The sequence below is a fragment of the Neophocaena asiaeorientalis genome, unplaced genomic scaffold (assembly GCF_003031525.2).
Source record: "Neophocaena asiaeorientalis asiaeorientalis breed wild unplaced genomic scaffold, Neophocaena_asiaeorientalis_V1.1 scaffold114, whole genome shotgun sequence".
Classification (NCBI taxonomy): domain Eukaryota; kingdom Metazoa; phylum Chordata; class Mammalia; order Artiodactyla; family Phocoenidae; genus Neophocaena; species Neophocaena asiaeorientalis.
The window spans coordinates 14,308,746-14,333,731 of NW_020173116.1; the positions used below are offsets into that span (position 1 = coordinate 14,308,746).

The 24,986-nt window shown below is 49.6% G+C and overlaps 2 protein-coding genes across 8 annotated transcripts in view; one reads left to right on the forward strand and one right to left on the reverse strand.

Annotated features, from left to right (window-relative positions):
• Positions 1 to 442: 442 nt before the first annotated feature.
• Positions 443 to 17,222, forward strand: CUNH2orf49 (chromosome unknown C2orf49 homolog). 5 transcript variants are annotated; one of them, XR_003003104.1, is made up of 6 exons: positions 444 to 692; positions 2,639 to 2,805; positions 5,552 to 5,933; positions 8,209 to 11,682; positions 14,251 to 14,498; positions 16,613 to 17,222. XR_003003104.1 is itself a non-coding variant. In XM_024743740.1 (5 exons), exons 1-4 carry the CDS (start codon positions 591 to 593, stop codon positions 8,263 to 8,265), a joined length of 708 nt encoding a protein of 235 aa, XP_024599508.1. In that variant the 5' UTR covers positions 443 to 590; the 3' UTR covers positions 8,266 to 8,283; positions 16,613 to 17,222. The 5 variants fall into 5 exon arrangements, 1 of the variants encoding a protein (XP_024599508.1); XM_024743740.1 differs by lacking the exon at positions 14,251 to 14,498 and having other exon boundaries at positions 443 to 692; positions 8,209 to 8,283; XR_003003102.1 differs by having other exon boundaries at positions 14,251 to 17,222.
• The window catches only part of FHL2 (four and a half LIM domains 2), a 25,091-nt gene continuing 17,153 nt past the window's right edge, over positions 17,049 to 24,986 (reverse strand). For all 3 annotated transcript variants that reach the window (XM_024743739.1, XM_024743738.1, XM_024743737.1), the window contains exons 4-7: positions 23,731 to 23,905; positions 20,512 to 20,681; positions 19,600 to 19,786; positions 17,049 to 17,631 (exon numbers count right to left, since the gene is read on the reverse strand). In XM_024743739.1, coding sequence (XP_024599507.1) covers positions 17,480 to 17,631; positions 19,600 to 19,786; positions 20,512 to 20,681; positions 23,731 to 23,905 — 684 coding nt within the window. In that variant the 3' untranslated portion in view covers positions 17,049 to 17,479. The remainder of the gene's footprint in view (positions 17,632 to 19,599; positions 19,787 to 20,511; positions 20,682 to 23,730; positions 23,906 to 24,986) is intronic.

Consider the following 24,986-nt stretch of genomic DNA (forward strand, 5'->3'; position numbering starts at 1 on the left):
GTGTCCCCGGCGCTTCTCAGCCGTTATTTTCATGTTTGAGCAGTTTCATTCCGAGTATTATTTCAGGGAATAAATACTTGAGTGCCTACTATGTGCCAGGCGGTGGGGTTTCAGGTAATTAAACCCTCTGGCCTTACATCATATTGAAGGAAGATTAACAAACAATAAAACGGTTAAAAAAAGAAACCCGAGACGCTTCCCACGCCATATTTGGGGTAACGTCTCTCCCGCGCCGTCTTCCCGCGAGGCCATCCTGGGGCTCCCATTGGTCTCTGCCCCTGACGTCACAGGAGGCGCGACCGGGCGCCAGTGGTGGGCCGCTCCGTGAACTTCGCCTTTCCTTCTCTTCCCGCCAGACTGGAAACGCCAATCGTTTCCTCGGCAGAAAGACCTTTCACTTCTTTAGTCCCCGGGGGTATTCCCCGGCGAGACCCCATTCGGCACCCCAGCCGACCCTGAGAGGCGGAACGGGACGAGCGGCCCACCCAGAGTGACGGCACACCCGAGGCCGCCGCGCCGGCCTGGACGTCACTTCCGGGACGCTTCCTCGCGGGGCCTTGTGGGTAGCCGGCCGGGGTCTCCTGGCGACGATGATGGCGGGGTATGTGGGCGGTCGCAGCTGCCCCGATTCGGAGCTGCTGCTGCACCCGGAGCTGCTGTCCCAGGAGTTCCTTCTCCTCACTCTGGAGCAGGTGCGGCGCGCCGGGGCGGGCGGGCCTGCTTGGGGGAGGCGCTGGGACTTGAGCTCGCCCCGGGGAGTCCTCGGCGGCGCCGGACACACCCGCCGCCGGCACGCCTGCCGCCAGGTCGAGCTTCTCTCCGCCCCGCTCGGGCCGGCCGGGTCTCCTCACTACCCTGTCCGGGAGAGAGACGTCCTCAGGATATCAGGAACTCCCGGGAGTTAGGACTTACGTTTTTGGGTCCTGGTGACTCGGGAAGGGGAGTCCAGGCGACCCCCGCGGCCTGGATGTAAGCAAGGGCCTCCGAAGAGAGGGGCTGGGGTAGGTCGTAGAAGAACGGAAAACACGGGTGGCGGTCCCCGACTGCCAGGGCTGGAGGGCATCGGAGAAATCGACTGTTCTCCACTCTCACCGCGTTCAAAGATGGGGAAACTGAGTCCCAGAGAAGCGGCATCACTTCTGTGAGGTCACACCGTTGGTAGATGGTGCAGACAGGCGAATTGGCTCTCAGTGCAGCGTTTGCTCTTTTTCAGCTGGTGTGGCCTCTGATAGCAGAAGAGAAATAAGACCAAAGAAGTGACGAGTTTTGTTCAAAATGGTAGAGAATTACTGAAAGCTTTTGAAGGGGTTTAAGTAGCATGTTTTCTTTGTGTTTTTTTCCCCCCTCGGTACTCTTCCTCTGGTTTCCTCGAGCTCCCCTGCTAAGTAGATTATTTTAGGGATGTCAGTTACCTTTCTTACCTGTGGTTCTCAAACTTTTTAGGTAGGTCCCAGTCACCCCGGAGCTTGTGAAAGCACAGCCTGCTGGGCTCCATATCCAGAGTTTCAGATTCAGTAGTTTGGGGTGTGGCCTGGAAATTGCCATTTTTAACGAGTTCTTGTTGCTGGTCCAGAGACCACAGTTTGAGAATCACTGTCCTGGGGCAGTGCTTCCCTAACTAAGGTGTTTATGGATTCTGTAGGAATGTTGTCCAAGAGAAGCCCTAGCGTTTCCCCGTTCTTCTGAGTGAGTACAGGTGACAATTGATAATAAAGAATGGTCCAGTATGAGAGATAAAAGAAGTAAAATTTGTGCTTTAAAATTTTGAAGAACAAAAGAAAAGGGGATCAGTTTATCAGAGGGCAGATTGGATTTGTTTTGTCAGTTCTAAACACAAACGTTTCCAAGCCTTTCTGAATTGTTGAGCCCACAATCTCCTTTCCATCCTTACTTTCCTTCCTAAATCCCACTCTATCCGTAACTGCTCCTATGCGTCTGCTTTATGTTTTCTGTTGAGAATAAATCGGAAAGTGAGGTGACGCAGAGAGGGATAGCTGGACGATGACTGGGAGCCATTGAAAGGACGGGTGCAGACATGAGGGGCCGCTTGTTCTAGTGTGTGCCGTTATCAGGACCATCATCAGGAAGGGGAATGCAGCTTCCATCCATAGGGCCATTGAAGTCTGGGTGGTGAACTTCAGTTTAAGAAGCACTATTAGGGAAACATGGGGAATAATATACAGGGTGAGACCTCCAGCCCGCTAATCTGATCATGATAGTAACACTCTAGATAACTTTTTGACAGGATGTAGTAACTGTTATTGTTTGTTTTCTTTTGTCTGGTCTCCCCAGAAAGTCCCTCATTTTCAGTTTTGTTCATAGATTAAGATGCTGCTACTGGAAATGGTCTTTATGCCTCCTGTGTGGGCTGAGCAGTGTGGACAGCTGTCCTTGTCGCACTGAGGACATATGACCGCTGTCTTTAAGATGAAGCTGAACCAAAAATTTGAAGAGCTTAGTGTCTCTGTAATACTGTTTCTTGCAGTATCATATAGAACGTTAGGCATATGTCTAAACGTGAAAATGGTTTTATACTTGTAATTTAAGCAGTCGTGTTTTACCCTGTTAGGTGGGCAGTTGGTTAGTCATTAAAATGAGATGTTGTTTTGAAATTACTTTTGTTTCCTTTTTTTTACAGAAGAACATAACTGTTGAAAATGACATGAGAGTAAACAAAGACAGTCTGACCGATCTTTATGTTCAGCATGCAATACCACTGCCTCAGAGAGATTTGCCAAAGAATAGATGGGGGAAGGTGATGGAAAAGAAAAGAGAACAACATGAGATAAAAAATGAGACGAAAAGGTACTTTTCCGAACGAAAAGGTCTTATCTTATATGACTAAACAATTTTGCTTTTCTTTTTTCCCCAGATAAACTTAGGTAAACAATATTGACTCAGCGACCGTTTATTGAGTACCAGGTACTGTGCTGTAGCCTGAATAAAACTGACAGGATTCCTTGCTCATATCTTAATTGGGAGAAACACAATAAAAAGTTAAGTAAAATACAGGGTATGCTACATTGTGGTAAACGCTAAGGGAAAAGTGAAGCAGGGAAAGGGATGACAATTTTACGTAAAGTGGCCAGGAACAACTTCACTGAAAAGTGACATTTCAGTAGAGAGACCTGTAGAAAGTAGAGGGCAAGCCAGCGTCCCAGGCCGAACCTGAGAACCTGGTCAGGAGTGTGTCCACACGATGTGCCAGGAAGAGCCCAGAGGCCGTCAGGCTGGGCAGGGAGAATCAAGGGCAGAGCAGGGAAGGAGGTGCACAGGGGTGAGTGCAGGAGGTGGTCAGTCGTTGTAAGAACCTTGGCTTTGCTCTGAGATGAGAGCCATCGGAGAATTTTGAGCAGAGTGATGGCACCATCTGATGTACATTTTAAGAGGTTTACTCTGGCTGCTGTACTGAGAAATGATTTAAGGTTGGGGGAGGGGAATAGGGAAAGCACTTAAGGGGTTGTGCTGTAATCCTAGCAGCCGATGGCAGTGACTTTGACTGAAGTAGTGGACTTGGTAAGAAGCGGTTGGGGTCTGGATGTGTTTTGGAGGCAGAGCCAATAAGATTTGTTGAATTGTCAGGAAAAAGTGGAATCAGATAAGACTCTGAGGTCTTTGAATAAAATAGAAATGAAGAGATGGTCGTGTAGCTTCAGGTACACTATTTTAAAGTTTTAAATTCCAGAAAATTTTTCATAAAACCACAAGCAAATGAATTTCCTTTTATAAAGAAAGTTACATTTAACTAATCAGTGTAGCTGGTTGGTGAGGACCAAGTATCCTAAGATCCCTAAATGAGCTAATTATTTCTTTTCTCGTGTCTGTTTATCACAAGTGGGTGCTATTGATTAATTGCTGAATTTCTTTTCAGAGCCTTACTGTCACAGGCAGTGCACTAGAGAAGGTGGGGGAAGATGGAGTGAGAGGGCTGGGTGAGGAGAGCGCGGGCTCTGAGTTAGTGGCTTTAATCTCTAGGTACAAAGAAAAATTCATGACTGATAGGGAGATTGTTCCCCAGGTCTGAGGGTAGTTGAAGAACGTAACGTGTGCTCACCTGCGTGTAGTCTTTTGGAGAAGAGGTGTGTGTAGTGTCACTGTTGGTCAGGAACACATCCAGTTCAGGGTGAGCATCATTTTGACTCCGTGGTTACAGGCCGTGCATTAGTGTTAGCTGTTGTAAACCTGTGAATTATGCCGTGTATACCTTTAATTTATTTTTGGTGACTCTTATTAAGAAAGTATTTTCTTCTTGACCTGCACATTCAGGCACTTGGTCGTAAGCAAAGCTTTCAATACTGTTACGTTTTACTTCCTATGGTAATCCCTCTTAGTTCCTCTGTATCATTTTGGCAAGGGTCTTTGACTGTTTGTAAACATCACAGTTTGGCTCTCAAATCAGAGCATTAAAGCTGGAAGGATCTAAGAGACCATCAGGCCTTTTGGAATTGCTTGTGCTTTTCCCGGAGGAGCTGAGCTCCAGAGGTGCTACGGTGTCCCCCAGGGCGCATCACGCAGGCCCGGCTCTCGGTGCAGCGCTTCTCCAACTTCAGCGTGCTCCTGAGTCTTAGGCCGGCCTCTCCCCAGCTGCAGTGTCCTGCCCTCAGTCCGGCTGTCTGTTCCCCTCTGAGGTGGCAGTGGGTGGACATTGAGCTTGTTTTTCATCTTCTACCAGATGGTGCTCACTGGTGACCTAAGACTTGGTGAGTCTGGCCAGGCACCTAGGATCTGGGTAAAAATGCAGCTTCTACACCGGTGCAGGTCACAGCCCAGGTGCTGCGTTTCTTTTGAGCTCCGAGATGGTGCTGAAGCTGCTGGCCCCTGAGCAGCAGAGCTGAAGTGCTCTTCCTGACGACTCAAGTTCTTTTACCATGTTTATTTTAAATAAACAGATCTGTGTTTCATTTGAGGTATAATTAATAATGAACAAATGAATGCTTTTATTATTAACCTTTATGATTAAGAGTGGAAGTTAGGTTTTCGGAAGCTAAATGTGAAGACCTGCCAAGTTATAAACTTAAAATTGTACAGATGTTACAGTTAGTTTAGAAGATGCCGTGGCTTTCAAGACCTTTAATGAATGGAGTAGGATGTCCTGTCCCATTGTTTGTAGACTGCCATTATGGTAGTTTAGTATAGTTTTATAATCTATTTCCTTTCTAAATAATCATTGATACATGGGTAAGATAACCCTATCAATAGGATGGTGATTTTTAAAAATTTAAAAAAAAATTTTTTTGTTACTAAGAAATCCTGTTTTAAGTTTTGGGGTTAGTTGGTGGATTGATGCTTTAAAAATAACTATGTACACATGAAAGGTAACTTTAAATTTTTGTCAATAAATATTTTAAACTTAAAAGCACTGGAAAATTATCATTTCACTTAAACTAATCATAGAAAACTGCATTTCTTGTAGCCCTATTTCCAGTAGTCCTACTTAGAATAGATTAGTCTTATCAATAAATCTTTTTTGGTCATTGTTTTACCTTTGAGTCCCAGGGAACTGGTTTGCTGTCCAGAGGGTATTTTTCATGATGCATCTTTCCGATTTCAGGAGTAGCACTGCAGACGGCTTTCGGAAAAGACCCCTCATCGTGTTTGACGGGAGTTCAACAAGTACAAGCATAAAAGTGAAGAAGACCGAGAACGGAGACAATGACCGACTCAAGTCCCGGCCTCAGGCCGGCGCTACCAGTAATGCCTTTCGAAAATTGTCAGATTCCTCTTCAGGTGTTTCACCCCTAATTTTGTCTTCCAATTTGCCTACGAACAATAGAATGGAACACAGTAATAATGACACTCAACAGAACCATGACTTAACGCATAGGAAGAGTCCTTCCGGCCCTGTGAAGTCGCCGCCTTTGTCGCCTGTAGGCAGTACTCCGGTGAAGTTAAAGCGCGCCGCTCCCAGGGAGGAGGCCGAGGCCGAGGCCGCGGTGAGTGTGGACAGGACATGTAATCTTTCTGCAGCCCGGCAGTGATCCGGCTCACTTGTGCACCTCGTTTCTCGTGTGTTTGAGCCCTGGAATCCATGATGATAAGCTAATGTTTCTTAAAGTGCACTCAGTTTATTTCTGCTTAAAATGTGTAAAGAGAGTGTCTCCTAGGCCCTTTTCCTGGATTTTCCTCACTTAGATCCTTTAACTATCTTGTAACTAAAAGAGAGAAATAGTCCTTTGTTAGCAAGGCTTAGAACGTCAACTCAGTTGCCCAGGGTCACACATTTATTAAGCAGCATTTTAGAGCTTGACCCTGTCTGTTTTGCACTTACCTTAAAATCACACCAGAATCTCTGGGAGTTACCCCTTGCCTCCTCTGCCCCTCACACGTGCCTGTCTTTAGAAGGCTGGAGTCTCCTCTGTTACGCTCTACTAGACTTAGCATTTGGGTGCTTGGATTTCGTACGGCAGATTTCTGTAGTTACCGTGGTTTATTTTGAGTTCAATTATGAGATTTTACATATCTATATATATTTGATCTTCCCATAGTCTTCTCAGAAAAGTGATTTCACTTTTAAACATCCAGCAGTTTTATAGCTTTTATTCCTTATTTTAGTTCATTCAGGCTGGTATAACAAAAAATACCATTGACCGGTGGCTCAAACAATAAACACTTATTTCCTACAGTTCTGGAGGCTGGAAGTCCAAAATCAAGGCGCTGGCAGATTCAGTGTCTGGTGAGGGCCCACTTCCTGGTTCAGAGTCAGCTGCTTTTCACTGTGTCCTCACATGGCAGAAGGGGCAGGGGAGCTCCCTGGGGTCCCTTATGGGGGCACTAAACCCCTTCATGAGGCTCCACCCTCATGACATTAGCGCCTCCCAAAGGCCCCGCCTCCAGGTACCATCACATGGGGGATTAGGATTCAACACAATTCTGAGGGGACACAAACATTCCGTCCATAGCATTCCTGTAAGTATACTTTGGCTTTATTATCATCTTCAAGTTGTGTGTCAAAGGGAGCAAAACTCTGAGTGGTTCAGACCTTCTAAAATAGCAGACCTGGGGCTTCCCTGGTGGCGCAGTGGTTAAGAATCCGCCTGCCAATGCAGGGGACCTGGGTTCAAGCCCTGGTCCAGGAAGATCCCACATGCTGTGCAGCAACGAAGCCCGTGCGCCACAACTACTGAGCCTGTGCTCTAGAGCCTGCGAGCCACAACTACTGAAGCCCATGTGCCTAGAGCCCGTGCTCCGCAACAAGAGAAGCCACCGCAATGAGAAGCCCGCACACTGCAACGAAGAGTAGCCCCCGCTCGCCGCAACTAGGGAAAGCCCGCGCACAGCAACAAAGACCCAACGCAGCCAAAAATTAAATTAATTAATTAAAAAAACAAACCTAAAATAGCAGTCCCTGGAAAAAGAAAGCTGCTCTGTATCTGAGCCGCCCAAAGTTATCGTGTTAGTTCTTCACTGACTCCTTCCAGCAGCCCTGTGAAGGAGGTGCAATAGCTTTTCCCCTTTCACAGATGAGGGCAAAGAAGCTTAAATAATCTAAATGACCTTGTCCAGGTTCCAGAGGCAGTAAGTGGCCGGCCTGCAGTTTGAATCGAGGTCTGTGTGGCCTCAGCGGACGCACTCCTGACGGCACCGTGCTGCCTCTGCCCTCACCCCGTCACTCCTGTGGGGCGAGCGGCACGAGCGGTCCAGACCGTGAATATTGGGATAAGAGTGAGCTTCGAGGAGTTCTTCCCCACTCTCTTGGAAAGCATTTTTCTACCCAGAAAGCTTTTACTGTTTCAGAGGTGTGATTTTTTTCTCTTTTAAATCTTGTATTACGGTCTTAGATTGTGAGGTTGGGAGGAGATGGGCTCGGCAGGGAGGAAGCAGGTTGGGAGCAGTCAGTGGTTCTCAACTCCGCATGTGCCTGAGGTCACCTCGATGGGCTTCCAGAAAACCTGGCCAGAGCTGGAGCCTCGTCCCAGCCCCCTCCCATGGCTGCTGACTGAGTCGGTTCTGCGATAGGGCCCGGGCCTGGGCATGTTGGTTAGTTGGTCAACTTTACCGTGGGTGAGTCTGCAGGGTAAACATCTGAGAACCACAGCTGGCAAAACGGGAGCCCGGGGCTCGCCTTATTTCCTCGCCTTCCCCACCAGGTGGCAGCAGTGCCCCACCGTTTCTGCCTCAGTGGTCAAGCTTGGTGGTTTAAAATGTGCCTTTTGGGTATTCTCTGACATTTCTGCGAGTGTAAACTGACTTCTTCTCATGTCTTTTCAGAATAACCTGAAGCCCCCAGAAGCAAAGAGGAAGATACAGCATGTTACATGGCCGTGAAGGAAAGTTTCCAAAAACGTAAATATAACTGTAACTGTAGTTTTTCAAACAGGTTCACATTTACTGACAGTATTTACAGAGATCCTGATTATTGTGGAATTTTCTTAAGAGGTTTAAATTAGGTTCAAAGAAATAAAGTCCTTTCCTTTCCTTTTTCCCTCCTTTTCCTTCCTTTGGGGGGAAGAAATCTTGCCTTTCATGCTCCAATTAGGAAAGAATTTCTTTTTAAACAAAGGATTTAGTATAAGTCATTTATACTGGCCCTACTCAATTAGCTGCAAGTCTGGTATAAAGCATTTGATGAATTTTAGGAGTTATTTGCATTAGTCTCTTTTGGTCTTTGGGGAAATTTGAGGTTTTTTAAACTCGGATATTTTAGAAGTTCACAATTTTCATTTCTTTTCCCAAGCAAAAGAAAATGACAGTTCATTGCAATACTCTAGTGAATTCTGCCAGACTCCTCCTCAAGGTTCCCCGTGGAAAGCTGTTCAGAATATACAGATGAAATTGCTGTTCTTTAAGTGCTCATGTTGCCTCTTTCCCTAAAGATCGAAAGGGGAGCCAGTGCTTGCTATCGCTCCTTCCCCCTAATTGTGAATTGACTTCTGTGAGTAGACCGGCCCAGCCCTTGGACGCTCCTGTCATGTGGCAGCCCTGCCCCTCTTCTCGCGGTGGCTCTGACCTCCCTCTCAGCTCCGGTATCACTCTCTCCTGGGAGCTTAATCATTTCCAAATGAGGCCGACTTCAGACTCTTCAGGGGAAGTAATCACTTTAGAGGTGGTACCTGATGGCAGAAAGCTTACAGGATAGGAAGGGTGGGTAGAATTCTAGAACCTGAGAATCCAGGAAGCCTGGCAGTGAGGGGAACTCAGCGCGTGTGCAGTCTGCAGAAGGGGGTCTGCTGAGTCGGAGGTCACGAGAGAGCAGCATGGGGGCAGGGCCCGGCACCCGTGGAGGCACTGCTGAGGTTTCGTTGGTGTTAAGTGGTGTCACTCCCGTTGTGTAGCAGAAGTCAGGTTCACGAGTTCTGGTGTCCACTGGCTGCTGTGTATTTCTAACCAAGGCCAAGGGTACTTTATACTCTTCCCTTGTACGACTGATCTCCGAATGGGGTTTGCCTTTCAACACTTTTTAGAGCAATCCATTCGTTTTTTGATATGTTAAAACAAGCACTTTAGTTCAGCTGTTGAATAGCCTTACAAAAAATTAATCCAGCCTTGCAGGTAAGTACTGCACTAAAACTTTCACCCTACAGTTCTTAGCCTTCCTGCCTTTATCCAGACTAAGTCCATCCGGTCAGACGAGAATGAAAGACACTGAGTGTGGCGTAAGTTGTTAATGTTATGCTAGATTGTTAAACGTTTGGTTGTCTGCAGGGCTGATATTTGGAATATTGTTGAAGGACAGCCATAATCCTATACACAGCTGTGTGTTAAGGGAGATTTTAAAAGTGCAGATTTCAGGGTAGAATGACAAATTATATTCTACATTCTGTTGTCTCTTCTGCTTCCATCTGCATTTCTCTCTTAGTTAAGAGAGATTTAGCCATTTGACAGTTTTAAGTCAGCGGAAACTTGTTTTTAGTTACTCAATAAAATTAAGTTTTAATTTGTATATTTAACTTACAGAGTAGGTTGGTAATAACAGCTGAACTGTGTAACATTGTTGCTTCAAATTGAAGTTTATATTATGAACATTCAGAATCAGTGCTCATATAGCAGCATATTATTGAGCTATTTTGAGTTTGAAAAGTGGAGAAGCTTCAACCCTGTGCTGTGTGTCACGTACACTGACATCCGAGCGCTAGGCCTCCTCGCGGTGCGCGGACACAGCTCCATGGGCCATGGTAGGGATCCAAGGCGGTGCTTTGTGGGCTTTAGAGCTTCCACGGCCTTGGTGTGAACGGCGCACACCTGGACCACCCCTCGCTCCCTAGCGTGGGCTCATCTGGTGGCTTGGAGTCCCTCCTGGGGTCAGCGAAGGGCAGTCGGTCGAGTCAGGTGGCTCCCAGGGAATAGGCATGTGTCCACTTCCTGCCCTTAGCAGCTGGTCCCGTTCTTTTCTTCCTCCCCCTCTTTGTTCCGTTTTCCTTTCTCTTACTCTCCCCTCCCCCACAGTTCACTTTCTCTGCTCCTCCTCCTTCACCCTGCAGACCCTGAGCTCCAGGCTTAGGTTTACAAGTTGTATTGCCCCGGCCCGCTTAGGCGAGCGCCGTGCTTCTTGAGGACCACAGACGCTGCTGCGGGGGTCTGTGAGTCTCAAGGCCTTGCGGCACCAGGCGCTGAATTGCCGCAGTGGCTCTGGAGGCGGGGTGGTTTACCAGGGCCCACTCATTGATCTGGGCGGCTGCCAGGCACTCTGCAAGGCTGGCTCAACTACTGCTGGGAGGCTGTGGTATTTCTGCTAGTATTAAAATTCTTCATGATTGCAGTTATTGTTTGAAAGAGTGTTTTGGTTACCTTAAGTTTTGAGAGGTGATTCTAAAACTGATCTAGAGACTCGTTTAATAGCAACGACCTGTTAAAAGCTTACATGAAGTGAAACTGCCAGTGGGTTAAATTGTACGTAAGAGCTTCCTTTGTTTACTACTGTGGGGCCTCAGTAGTCCTGAGGCTCCAGAACCGTCAAAGCGTTTTCAAGTGTTGTGCTCTTTTCATTAAATGCCTGTGCAGGTTTTGTAATTCGGTACAGAAGGGTTAACCTTGTAATGTACACTTTTGTATGTAAAAAGCCTTTTAAGGAGCCTTATCCTTATTTAAATAAAAGGAATAAAATCATTGAGTAGGTTTCTCATTCACAAAAAAATAAAATGGAAACACACTCTGTAGTGATCTGATCTCTTTCCATTTCACTAAACTATGTCAAAAAGTGTTGTTTATTCTTTATAGTACAGCCTTCTGTGCCCAGGTCAGTTGGGCTCAGCCCTGGTGCCAATAGTCCAGCCACGTCTTGGGCCTGCGGGAGGTGCTGGGTCGCCAGGGCAGCCTGCTGTACGGGAGGCCTCCTGCGCGGCTGACTCGCTGGCGGCCACTGCGCTTCGTGGGATGGAGACACAGTGCCCCGGACCTGTCCTGTGGAAGCTTTCCTACCCGGGGGGCACTGACCAGAGATTCGGTTGAGGGGTTATTTGTGTTGGGAGTGATCTTGAAAAAGTTAATATTTTTACTGGTATCTTACAGTTGGAGACCGAAGCTCTAAATTAACTAATTAACTTGGAAAAGCCTCAGGTAACTTTAATACCTTGAACTTAAAAGTAGATCTTTCATTTTTTGTCTGGACAGAAGAGACGAAAAAATCTCATTTCCCTTTAGATCGTTTTTTACTAAAGTGCCCTTTGCTGGCTCGCGTGCTCTGTGCTGTGGCGCTGAACTCGGTTGTCTTCCCTACTGCGGCAGGAGAGTTCAAGACGTGCGTTAGTAAGTTCCTGCGCAGTGAATGACAGGAAGAAAATCAGTCGTGAAACAGTTGAGGGATGGGGGAGGGGGAGGAGTGGTTAGGGAGGGCCTCCGAGAAGAGATGATGCTTTAGGGAAGGCGGTCTTGGAAAGCTCTCAGGAAGAGCTTCCTGTTGGCGGTGGGTTTTAAAGGGCTGCATGGTCTTTGTTGCTCCTCCCGTCGAAGGCGGAGTCCGTGTCCCCTGCTGGGTGTGGCCTGGCCTGGTAGTTTGTGTTGATCAGACTGGTTCTTCTCACTCGTGGAGCCCTGCAGCAGCCGTGGGAAAAGGCTGTGGGAGAAACGTGTCCCAGCCAGCAGCCAGCACTAACCCCCAGACCTGGGACTGCTTGTCACCCTTCCCCACTTGCTGCCAGGTGAGACCAGCCCAGGCAGCTGACTCGGAGCCATGAGGGAGCAGAGTGAGGAGTGTACGAAGCCACTAGGTGTTGGGGTGCTTTGCTCCTAGCCCTGGGTAACTCAGATGCCAGCCAGGGGCAGAGTGGAGCCCTGAGGCTGGACAGGATTTCACGGCAGAAAGGCTGGTGTGGCTAGGATCAGTGAGAGACTGGGGACGCTAGTATGAAATGACCCCAAGGCAGGGGGGCAGGAGCCAGGTTACACAGGACTTAAACGGGCCATGTAAGGACTTCGGATTTGATTCTAAGAGCAATTGGAAGCTCTTTGTTAACTGTGTTCAGACTTAACCAAGCGTTCAGTTTAATCAGAAGACTGAAATAAGACTAGTTCAATAAGTATATATAATAGCCCTAAACATTTTTTTATCTAGTAAAATTATCTAAGTTTTTGTTTTAGCATATTTGAATTAAAATATTCATTTTAAAAATATGACTAATAGAGATTCCCTGGTGGCGCAGTGGTTGAGAGTCCACCTGCCGATGCAGGGGACACGGGTTCGTGCCCCGGTCCGGGAAGATCCCACATGCCGCGGAGCGGCTGGGCCCGTGAGCCATGGCCGCTGAGCCTGCGCGTCCGGAGCCTGTGCTCCGCAACGGGAGAGGCCACAGCAGTGAGAGGCCTGCGTACTGCAAAAAAAAAAAAAAAAAAAAATGACTTAAGTACAGAAACTGTAAAAAGTGTAACATGTTTAAAATTTTTTTTATTTTGATTGAGATATCATAAAATACTATGACTTTTAAAAGTCTTATACAGCTCAGTGAATCTACATATATATGTATTTATGAATATATGTATATAAAAAAACACTGTCCAGATCAAGATACAGAGCAAGGTTGGCAAACTTTCTGTAAAGGGTCAGATAGTAAAAATTTTAGGCCTTGTGGGCCATGCAGTACATAGATGAATGGCCATGGCTGTGTTCCAGTGTAAATTTTTAAGAAAACAGGTGGCAGGCAGGATTTAGCCCGTGGGCCAACGATACACAGAACGTTTCTTCTAATTTGATAAAAATCTTGCTTAATGTAAAGGATTATCAAAGAACTGTATTATTTTAGAGCCAGTCAGAAATATTGTGCATTGCAGTGATTCCACTGATAGAGGGTAGGTGGGTAGGCGCGGGGTAGGCAGAGGCAAGTTTTGTGTGTGGTGGGACCAGCGGTGGGCGTGACAGCTCAAACCTGGGTTCACTTTCAAGATTTTCCCTTTTATCTTTGGCTTTCAGCATTTAGACTCTGATGTGTCTGGGTGTGGACCTCTTTGCATTTTTCCTACTTTGAGTTTGTCATGCTTCTTGGATGTGTTTTTATTTTATTTTTTTGGCTGTTCCCCAACCAGGGATCTTACAGCGTGCCGGATCTTAGTCCCCCAACCAGGGATCAGACCTGTGCCCCCTGCAGTGGAAGTGCAGAGTCCCAACCACTGGACCACCAGGGAAGTCCTGGATGTGTATTTTGAGATGAATGTTTTTAATTGAACTGGGGGGAAGTTTCTGGCCATTAATTCTTAAATATTTTTTCTGTCCCTTTTCTCTCTTCTCCCTGGTGTTCCCATTATGCATATGTTGGTTCATTTAGTGATGTCCACATTTCTCTGTTCATTGTCCTTTATTCTTCTCTGTTTTTCAGTTTCATAATCTTTGTTGATCCATCTTGAAGTTCACTGATTTTTTATCTTCTCCCAACTCAAATCTACTATTGACCCCTCTAGCGAATTTCTTCATTCTGGCTAATATACTTTTCCAGTACAGAATTTCCACTTGATTCTTTTTTTTTTTTTTTTTTTTTTTTTTTTTTACATGTGGGATCTCCCTGGACCAGGGATCGAACCTGTGTCCCCTGCATCAGCAGGCGGATTCTTAACCACTGTGCCATCAGGGAAGTCCCTCTTTGAACGTGTTTATAACACACATTCAGCAGTGTTTGGTTGGAGGATCTGTGTAAGCACCTTGAGCTAGTTAAGACCTCTGCTCTTTGCTGAGGAGCTCGTGTGGCTTGGAGAATGCTTTCAGGTCTGTTCACGTCCCACTCTGACTGCTCTTGAGTGGGTGGGTGCAGACCAGTCCATGCCCACAGTCTCCTGGCCTAAGTGGGAGCCCAGGACAGCTCTTCTCAGCTCTTTCCCCAATTCTTTCAGTTAAACTTCAGAACTGCCTGCCATTTGGCTTTTTGCTGTTCGTATCATGGAGCCACCAGCCCCCTCTTGACTGCTCGCCACCAAGATCTCTGTTGTTTTTGACAGTCCCCTCCAGCAGATTTCTCCATTCTTGGTACGAAATAGTGCCCTTCTGCAGAGGTTCACAGAGCTGCCAGTTCACAGAGCCTGCCTCCCACCTGGGGCTGGACAGTGTTGGCTTCTCCTAGAGTTAACACTCCTTCTCCCAGGTAGGTGCTGGGGAGGTGTCGGGGTGGGGGGACTGGTAGCCCCTGGTCTTCTCAGACTGCCCCTCTGGATGTGGAACCTCCACCGCATGAGAGGTTGGAGCCCCGGAATTCTCAGCCTATCACCCCTGGGGCAGAGCCCTCGACCATAGGAGCCCTTCCCTTCCGGGCAGCACCAACCTGGAGCAGGGCTTCTGTCATGTGACACTGGGGAGTGGGGGTAGGGTGGGATCAGCTGGGGCTCAAATGCCACAGACTTCACTGGTCTCGTTAACATGCAGTCGAGTTTCCTGAATAAATGTTTCTCCATGTGCTGTATGCCTCTAGGAACATTTTCAGAGACTTTACGTTATTTAGTTTGTATACAGTTTCCCTAGCTAGAGAGAGGGTTGTTCCACTGGGCAGAGGGTCCGCTGAGCCCAGCTGACCTGGGCTGACGGTGGTACGCACCATGGTCCAGAAGCTCCTCCTCCAGGAAGTCTGTTCTTTGAGGCTTGGCTGGGCTGTTTCGGTGCTGGTGCTTCAGCCAGCAGTTTGTAGGGATTTCACACACATAACTTGGGGCTCTCTTTTCTAGAATTTTCCATCTCACTTTCCAGAGGCTGTTGGTGCCAAACTCTGGCCTCTGGTTCTTCAAGCTGGTGAGGCTGCAGGTTTTCTAACAGAGCTGTAGCTGCCCTGTGGGGCCTGCCCTGACCTAAAAGCCGTGAGACTGGGAAACCTACCGGTTGTCCTCTTCTTCCAGGGCCCACGCCCCTCCAGAGTCCTCCTGCTGTGGGTCGTGCTCCAGTGTTCTCAAATTTTTAAAAATATTCTGTCCAGAGTGGTTCTAACTTGTGGGAAGATTATTCCAATAGGAGCTACTTACTAGACGTGGAACTCTCCTAAGCGTTAATTTAAGGCTGGATAATTGAACGCTGGCTGTCTAGTGTGCCCGTGGCTATCATGGGGGCAGGTAAGATGTTCCATCATAAGATTTAGAAAGCTTTTACTGTTCTAAAAACATTTTTATTTTAAAAAGCACATCTGCAAGAATGCTTTTACTTTTGTATCATAAAGTAGAAGAAGCTGGCAAAACAACTCACAAGGGATGGTGGGCGTTATTCGTTTTAAGCAAAGCCTCCAGCTGACTGTCCATCCAGAGGCCTGTCTCAGCCATGATCAAGGCTTTCCCGCACTGACCAGTGCTCAGGTCAAGAAACTGACTTCACGCATGCTCCGCACAGATGGGACTTGATTTCTACCAGATTTTTCTGTTGCAGAGCTTATCATTTGATCATATTGCATTGTCTTAGAAAACTGAAGACAGGAAGTCACAACTGTTACTATAAACAGAGAAGCATGCAATGCCCTACCTCATAAATTGGCTCAGTGCTTCCCAGCTGTAAACTCCTCTTTCCCAGACGAGTTTACAGACTGCTGCCAGGCTAGGGACTCTGAGTGTTAATCTTTTTTTTACTTTTATTTGCATTTGTTCCTTACGGCATTTATTCCTGGGCCATACGCTTTTGTTACTTCAGTTTCTTCTGGGATACCTTTTTCTCCTGTGCAGCCGCCTCTTCTGCTTTAGGGAAAATCTGCCCTTTTTCAGTGAGGCTCATCCACTGTGGCAGGGAGAGCTCGTGTATGGGCTGAGCCCACCGTGAGCTCTGGAAGTCCTGCGCCACATCTTGGGGGCTTTGTTCACCTGGACGTGCTCAGTGACCAGAGAATCTACAGCCAAGCCCTTAGGTTCAGCATTCCTTTCTGCATTTTTGAGCAAGTGCAGTAAGAATTCAGCACTCTTTTTGGGCCACCGACCTTGCATCCAGCCCCACCGTTTGGCCTGGGCACACCTACCAACTCCACCATTCTAACGACGGAATGGCACACACTGCTTCTGTCGAGTGACATCCTTCGGATATTTTGGTGGCTTTTTGGATATGCGTACCCTTAACGGCCTGGGCAGTTTCACGCGTGTTCTTAAAGTGAACACGAAGATTTGAACCTCTTGATTTGCACAATTTTATGGGGTTTTCTGGGTCAAGTGAGTAGCGAACCGTTTTTAGAGGTTTACCGGAAAAGAGTGTTATTCTGATGGCAGCGATTCTCTCTCTCTTTACTGTCTGTCTTTTCAGAAACACTCGCTGAAGTCTCCCAGGATGCCCTCACTTGCCCGGGTGTTGATAACTACACGGGCGACCAAGATGTCATTTCCGGCCTCGAGGTGCCTGCGTGCCTCTGCACCCCTCCACTTACGGAGGAGAAGGCAGGCCGCTGTCAGTTCCGGACCCATGATGGTGGGAGGGCACCGAGCTCTGTCCAGAAAAGTGACCCCATGCTGCCTGCGAGGCCGCCAGCCCATGTGCGGGGCCTGTGTCACTGCATCAGAGGCAGAGCACTGAATGCCAAGAGAAATTCCAACCAAGACTTTCTCTTAAATAAAAGGTGGGATGCCGTTTCAGTCGACACCCACACAGCCCGCCAGAGTGATGAGTGGCACCCCAGTAAAGTGTTATTCGTACTCAACCCGAATGCCGCATCACCGCTTCACACACTGCGCCTGGCAGAAGGTCTTGCTCTGGGTAACTTTATTGTAAGCCATATAATCTTGCTTCTGGCCCCGCACCACAGGAAGTTACACTGTTGTAAATACCAACTCTTTGTCACTTTACGTAGCTTGGAGATGTTCAAGTTCGTGACACATTAATTGCACTTAAAAATTAAATACGCAGTGAAAGAAAAGCATTTATAAAGGTATCACTCAAAAGGAGTTTTACACTTTGATTGGCCTCGCCTGATTACAAAGACTCAAAACCCTCTTCCCGCCTCAGGCTTCCATGGCTTTTCTCCTTCTCTACAGAATGAGCGCAAAGGGTAGATGAAGGGTTTAAACAGACGTGAGTAGCGCTGAGCAGCGCGGAGGCAAGTCCCCAGGTGGCTGGTGGAGCCAGGTGCAGCGTGAGCAGGGGCTTGGGGGGGCTGCCGGGGGGTCGCGGAGGGGCTCAGATGTCCTTCCCGCAGTCAGGGCACAGGATGTCGTCCCTCTCCGTGAGGAAGCCTCGCCCCACCAGCGACAGCGAGCACTTCTTGCAGTTAAAGCAGTCGTTGTGCCACTGCCGCTCCTCGAAGGAGATGTACTTAGTGCCGCCCAGTCCTGTGGACGGAGGAAAAGGACACGGGTGAGGATGGGGGGCGGGCGGGGGGAGTCCTGCGTGGACGCGTTCCAAGCCCGGCTGGTGCGGTGTGCTCAGTGCTGGGCTCCACGTTTAAATCCCATCCTGTGCTCAGGTCGGGGAGCTCCTGAATCGCAGGAGAAAGAGAGACAGACGGGCTCCACAGCTACATGACGATCGCCGTCATTATAAGAAGCCTGCGGGGTGTGTGTGTTCCTCCCACCCGAGTGAAACGCGTGAGTTACAGAGCCGATTTCTCCAACCCCTTCCTTCCCTGGGTGCCTCAGGCCTGGTGCTCAAAAATTGGGCGATTAATGAATGAGTCGCCAAAGGGAGCACCGATGAGAAAGCTGTGAACCGTCTCTGGAACTGCCCAGAACGGCCTCACGAAAGAGATGCTACATGGGCATCTTGTTTCGATAAAGGACGGCTTTCTCCACTGCCCACATGTCCTCACCCCACGGAGGTCTAGTGAGGCCGGTGGAACGTGAGAGCGGGTTAGGAGGACGTGTGGGCAGTGGAGAAAGCCATCCTTTATCGAAACAAGGGGAGCAGGAACTCATTTCAGTTGGGGTGTCTGACTCTGTCTGACGTCTACTTATCAAATGTTTAAGGTACGTCGGCTACCTGTTACAATACAGGCGGTCTGTCCGGCCACCGAGGCCCCTGAAACAAAATGGAATCAAATACACGGGGTAATCCTTGGTGAAATTTGGATCGTGACTTGCAATTACAAACTCTTTCCAGAAGTAACGGCTCAATCTGCCAAGTTAAGAACAAGTAACAACACTGGCTAATAGTTGGAGGTCTCAGAGTAGCAGAAGTCTGTCATTCACCCAGCAGTTAGCTCCTTTTGTAATTTAACTGCCTGCTGTCTGGCATTAAATCCATTCACACGTGGGTGGCCTCAGGCTAATCCCCTGGGCTAGTGAGTGACAGGACTGGGGGTGAACCCAGGTCTCCAAGGCTAGTTTTCTTTTTTTTTCTTTTATGATCTGAAACCTAGATAGGGACTTTTTTTTTCTAATTTAACTTTTTTTTTTTTACACTGAAGTGTGGGATTAGCAGATGTAAACTATTATATATATGATGGCTAAACAACAAGGTCCTACCCTAGAGCACAGGGTACTCTATTCAATATCCTGTGATAAACCATAATGGAAAAGGATGTCAAAAAAGGAATCTCTGTGTGTATAACTGAGGCCAGTTTTCTGATACCACACTCCCTCTGCTACTGATGGAGCTGCATCAGCAAAGCTTTTCACCTCTTTCCCTAAATATCTTAAACTGCCTTTACCCATCCTAGGCCCACAGTGACTATGGGAGACCCGCAGACCACACAGCCCGGGCCCTGGCCCTGAGGCAGAACCAAATGAGTGATTCAGGCCAGAGAGTCTCAGGATTTTCTGCATATATGAATCATCTGAGAAGCTTTTAAAAATTCTAACACCCAGGTGGTCCCCCAGAGTAATTAAATCATGACCAGGCAGCAGACATGTGTAAAGTTCCCCAGAGGTGTTTAAAGTGGGCGCATTTCCAGGGCTGGAGTCCCACCAGCCATCTGCTCTCCGCTCTGAATTTGGGGCACATTCTGTAGTTCACCCAGATTTGGGCTCCACCAAGTGCCTGGGGGGGTGGGAAGGGCCCACCCAGAGCGCGCTCCCCGCACAGGCCGGGGAGCGTCGGCACAGCCCAGCTGCTTCCCGGGGCCTGTGCGGGGATGTCAGAGACTCAGCCTGCGGTTTGGAGAGAATCCAGCCGAAAGCAGAAATAACGCCGCCGTGGAGAAGAGGCCGTGGGGATGGGGGGGAGGCAGGGAAGCGCGCCCAGCGTGCGGGGGAGGGGAGCGCGGCGGCCCAGAGTCTGCACACGTGAACAGACCCACAAGCCAAAGCCTGGCAGCCACACGAGGGGCAGGCGGTGGTGCGGGCCGGGAACCGGACACTCACCGCTGATGGGGCTGGCGCAGCCGGCGCACTTCTTGGCGTACAGGTCGCAGAAGCAGCCCAGGCAGTAGGCGAACTCGTCGCGGGACGTGAAGCGCTGGCCCGACAGAGGCTTCTTGCAGGCGGTGCACACAAAGCACTCGCGGTGCCAGGGCTGCTCCCGGTACGTGACGCCCCCGCTGGTGACGGGCTGCGGGCGGAAGGGCGTCAGCTCCCGCAGGGGCCTGTGCCTGGCGCCCTTGTCCCGGCCCTCGCCGCTGGAGGACGCGCGGGCCTCGCCCAGGACACGCCGCACCGGCGTCCGGGTCCCAGAGGTGCTGTCCTCCGGACGGCAAGGTCGCCCCGCCACCCCTTCCCCAAGCTGCCAGGCCCCCGCTGCAGACCCCGGATCCCCGTTCGTGACGTGGGTACCGGGGTGTCTGCTGGGACAGCACTGCCTCCTGGTCGGCAGGAGGGCGAAGCAGGGAGACCGCAGCTCAGGGGCCGGGGTCTGATGTCACGGAGCCCCTCCTCAGCGCCCCCCTGCGGGCAGATCCCTGTAGCATCTCTACCACCAGGTGTACCTGCTCCAACAGCCTCCTCAGCTACTCGGGGGGAAGGAAGAGGCTTAACAGACACTGTGGGGCTGGCTTCCTAGGTGGAAAAAATGAGCCCAGAGCCTGCCTTCCCACCTTGTCTGTGGTCTTAGGACGCTTTTCTTTAACTTAACGCAGCCCTGGATAGCGACGAGGGATCTGTCCCCACTCCAGGGACAGGCCTTGCCAGTTGCCTTTTCCCCTCCCCGTCCCCCCACTAGGTCTAGGGCCGTTTCTTGTTTATTCAAGGGGGGCGATGAACAAAGACACCTTAGGGATAGGTGGCCGCTCTTTCGGAAAGAACACCAGGTGTGCAAGGGCCAGGGGGAATACGAGGTACCTTTTTGCACTGAACGCACTGCAAGGCATACTGCCTTTCGTAGCAGGGCACGCAGAAGTTCTGGCCGTCCTTCGGGATGAAGCTCTTGGTTCCGATGGGCTGCTGGCAGCGATGGCAGATGAAGCAGGTCTCGTGCCAGCTGCTACCCTTGTACTCCATCTTACGGGTGCCTGTCAGGGGTCGGGGAGAAAGGAGGACAATCGCGATGCTCACTAAAGGCCCTAGGCCAGACCACACGTGCCTTCCGCGTGTTCTGAAGGACAGTCTTCTGTCCACCCCAGAGCTCGGCGTACTGTCCCGTCCCAGGTCCGTAGGAGGGCGCCCGCTGGCTTCCCGCAGCCCCAGAGGGTTGGGCGCAGACCGTGTGGTGCTTGTGCGGCATCGCCAGCAGAGGGCGGCAAAACTCCTCACGGGCTGCGGATGAGGACGCGCCTCCGACAGACAGAGTCCACCGCCTGGTGGAAGAGGTGTCTTTTTCTGATTCAAAGGAGCAAGTGAGGAACCCCGTGAAGGCCTGGTGACAGCGTGATCCTGGCCCGGAGGCCGTGATGCACCTGCTAGTCGGGGCTCAGCCTCCCTGGGTGGGGACGGAGCCATGCACCGCGGTTGGTGATTTGCAGGTGTGGGCAGGGGGGCGAGCTTTGCACCGAGCTTTGCACTGCACTGTCTGATTTCTCTGCAGAAGCCACACTGACCAGTCTGCACCTATTTCACCTTGATTTGGTTGTAGCATTTTCTAAAATCAAACCAAGGAAGGAAGCTAGCGCTCAGGTCTAGGTTTGTTTTTTTGGTTTCTTGAGGAGGGCGTCGTCTTGAGATCAGCCTGCCAGAATCAAGAATTCACCTTCTACTCTAAGATAGACATATATTTGTCTTTGTCAAAGCGGCAGTTAATATCTTTCTTGCCGGGGCTTCCCTGGTGGCGCAGTGGTTAAGAATCCGCCTGCCAATGCAGGGGACACAGGTTCGAGCCCTGGTCAGGGAAGAGCCCACATGCCGCGGAGCAACTAAGCCCGTGTGCCACAACTACTGAGCCTGCACTCTAGAGGCTGTGAGCCACAACTCCTGAGCCCACGTGCCACAACTACTGAAGCCCACGTGCCTAGAGCCCGTGCTCCACAACAAGAAAAGCCACTGCAATGAGGAGCCCATGCACCGCAATGAAGAGTGGACCCTGCTCGCCGCAACTAGAGAAAGACTGCGCGCAGCAAGGCAGCCAAAAATCAATCAATAAATTTTAAAAAAAATCTTTCTTCCCAATCTGGAATTTCCAGGCTGTTACCCTGGGAAGCTGTGCCTTTCCCCAAACGCGTGGCCCACAGCTTGGGTCCAGGCAGCGGGCATCCTCACCCGTCAGTCTCCCCACAGAGTCAGGAGTCTGACTCTAAATTATCCCTGTAGCCTTGATTCTCTTCACATGTCAGGGTGACCCCAGCCGCTGTGAGGGCTAGAAGGATTCAGCAGGTTACCTTGGTTTCTACAAATTGACATTCATTCTATTGAAGTTGAAAATTCAAAACCCTCAATTGAAGTTCATCCTGCACATCTTTATCCTGCATTCATGAATACAGAGAATTTAAAAAATTACTTTTAAGGTGCATTTCTTTGTGTTCAGTTCCATTCACCAATGTAGTGAACTGAACTCCTTTAAAAGGACACTTGAAAATTTAATGTATTTGGCATGCCTTTTAAGAACCTCAACTAGCAAACCGCACCTCAAGTTCTTCCTCTTTTTTTTTAAAGTAACCCCTATTTTTCTTTTCTTTTCCTTATTTATTTTTTTGGCTGCGTTGGGTCTCAGTTGCAGCACTCAGGATCTTTTGTAGGTGCGCTCGGGCTTCTCTCTAGCTGTGGCACACGGGCTCCAGGGCGCGTGGGCTCTGTAGTCCGCGGCACTCGAGCTCTCGAGGCGCTGAGGCTCAGTAGTTGCAGCGCGAAGACTTAGTTGCCCCGGGGCATGTGGGATCTTAGTTCCTCAACCAGGGATCGAACCCTCATCTGCTGCATTGGAGGGCGGATTCTTTACCACTGGACCGCCAGGGAAGTCCCTTAAGTTCTTAAGTAATTGTTGTTGAAATGAATTAAACTTATAAATATGATGAATCCTAAAATAGCTTAAGCATCAAAACCATTTACAAATTAAGAAAATTCCAGTGTAAAACCACAAGCCGATTGCACACTTTCAGTCAGAATCATACGGTTAATTTACTCTTTAGACCAAATTTTTTCTAAACTTCACCCACACGTTACCAGATTATTTAACACACTATTACTGCTCAGAGTTGGATTCTCTTTATATGTGTGCCCTTAATTCTAAACCTTCGCAGGACTAAAGGAAGTGTATCTACCAAAGAAGCTGTCCTGACAACAGATACCTTCCAGGGCAACTTGAGGGCTCCCTGCGGAACTGTATCGAGCTTCCTAAGAGCTAGGGGTCCCGGCCTGTGCCCCTGACTCCCACTCCCCAGCCTGAGCCTGATTCGGGGGCCACATCCCCAAAGTCGGTCAATGGACAGAGTCCTCTCCTGGTTTTAGGTGGCTCTCTGGTAGAGATGCCAGATTAACGAGGTCCCAGGTGGGATTAGCTGAAATTCCGATTTGTCTGGGAGTCCTGTATTTTATTTGCTAAATCTGGCAAGGCTATACCGTCCAGCCACCCCTTACTGGTCACACAGAGGACGTCACTGACCCTAAGTAGCCGATGAACCATCCAAGGTCCAAATCTTAGGCTCTTCTCGCCTGCACTGTGTGCGTGTCTAACAAGATTTGTTTTTTAAATTCTGTATTGAAAAATTCCATAAAGTATTTTTGTCCACTCTGTTCTTTAAAATGAAAGATTCCTCTCTCCCATAAAACAAAGAAACCAAAGTCCCCCCAAAGAGCAAGGGACATGCTCCCCCACCAACAGACAGGCCACCCATCATCACTAGCCTTGGCACTGGATCCAGCTGCCGCCGAGCCTGCCGGGAACATAACCTGCATGAGGGCACAGCGCCCAGCTCCCGGCCCAGCACCCACCTGCGGCAGTAACCGATGGGGCAGGAATTCTGCGTGTGTGCAGAGGGCGCGGAGAGGGCGGGGGAAGCGCGCACACGCACACTCACGCCCGCGCGCGCAAGCTCTGCGGGGGCGGGCGGGAGGCAGAGGGGGCGGGGGAAGCGCGCGCACGCACATTCACACGCACGCGCACAGACACTCTCTCCGTGGCTTGGTGCCCACCTGGCATGATGCTCTTCTTGCACTCCTGGCAGCGGGACGAGTACTCCTGCGAGTAGCAGTCGGTGCAGAGCAGCTGGTCCTCCTTGGCAGCGAACGGCTTGTCCACAAGGGACCCCCTGCACCGCGAGCAGTGGAAACAGGCCTCGTGCCAGTGCCGGTCCTTGTAGGACAAGTCCTGCAGGCCCAGAGCACACGAGACGTGAGACGTGAGAGGGGCCGGGGGCGTGGGCTCTGCTGGACCCACAGCGAGGGGGGCAAGTGGGCAACGAGGGGCTGGAATGAGTTAGGTAGGACGCTTCTCTTGCTGTTCTTAGGGCCACTGTGTAGACAGGGGTGTGTGCGAGGGATGCGTCTGAAAAACGAGTGGCTTTCGCTTGGGGACTGTAAGAACGAGAAACGGCACATGAAACTCATCAGCGCTTCTCCTGGACACACAGACCCCGGGAGTCCTCTGGCCGCGAGGACGCTGGGCAAACCCAACTGTGCTGGATGATGGCTGTGATCCCCGCGGGAGGGAGGCCGGGCTGCTGGGAAGCTCAGAGACAGAGCCTGAGGATGGGGCCCTGGGTCAACCTGGTGGAAAGCAGGTCAGGAGAGATCCAGTAGGTGCCATCAGCTGAGCGTCGAAGACGTGAGCGGGGCAGAGAAAGGGCACAGACCAGGAGGGCAAGACAGAGGGGCGCTGGGCGGAGCTGTGCCACGGCTCCAGGTAGCCGGCTGGGAGAGTTCCCGCCCGGCTAGACCAAGGAGGCCAAACGAATGAATGCAATTCAGCACTGTCTTTGTTGAGGCTTTGAAAGTAGAACAAACCATTTAAAGTCCCATCCGCTGGGAATTCCCTGGTGGTCCAGTGGTTAAGACTCCGTGCTTCCCTGCAGGGGGCACGGGTTCAATTCCTGCTCAGGGAACTAATATCCTACATGAAACAAGCGTCGTGGCCAAAACATTTAAATAATTAAATAAATAATGCCCCGTCCACTAAGAACAATATGCCTAATTTAATAATTTAAGAAGAGCAGTTTCTGATCGTGGGGTCACTGTTACAACACTGATGAGAGGATAAATGCATTTGACAGTTTTTTTGTATGGAAAACAGTACGGTAGTTCCTCAAAAAATTAAAAAGAGAATTACCATATGATCCAGCAGTTCTAATTCTGGGTATATGCCCCAAATAACCAAAAGAAGGACTCTGCAGGGATTCCCTGGTAGCGCAGTGGTTGAGAGTCCGCCTGCCGATGCAGGGGACAGGGGTTCG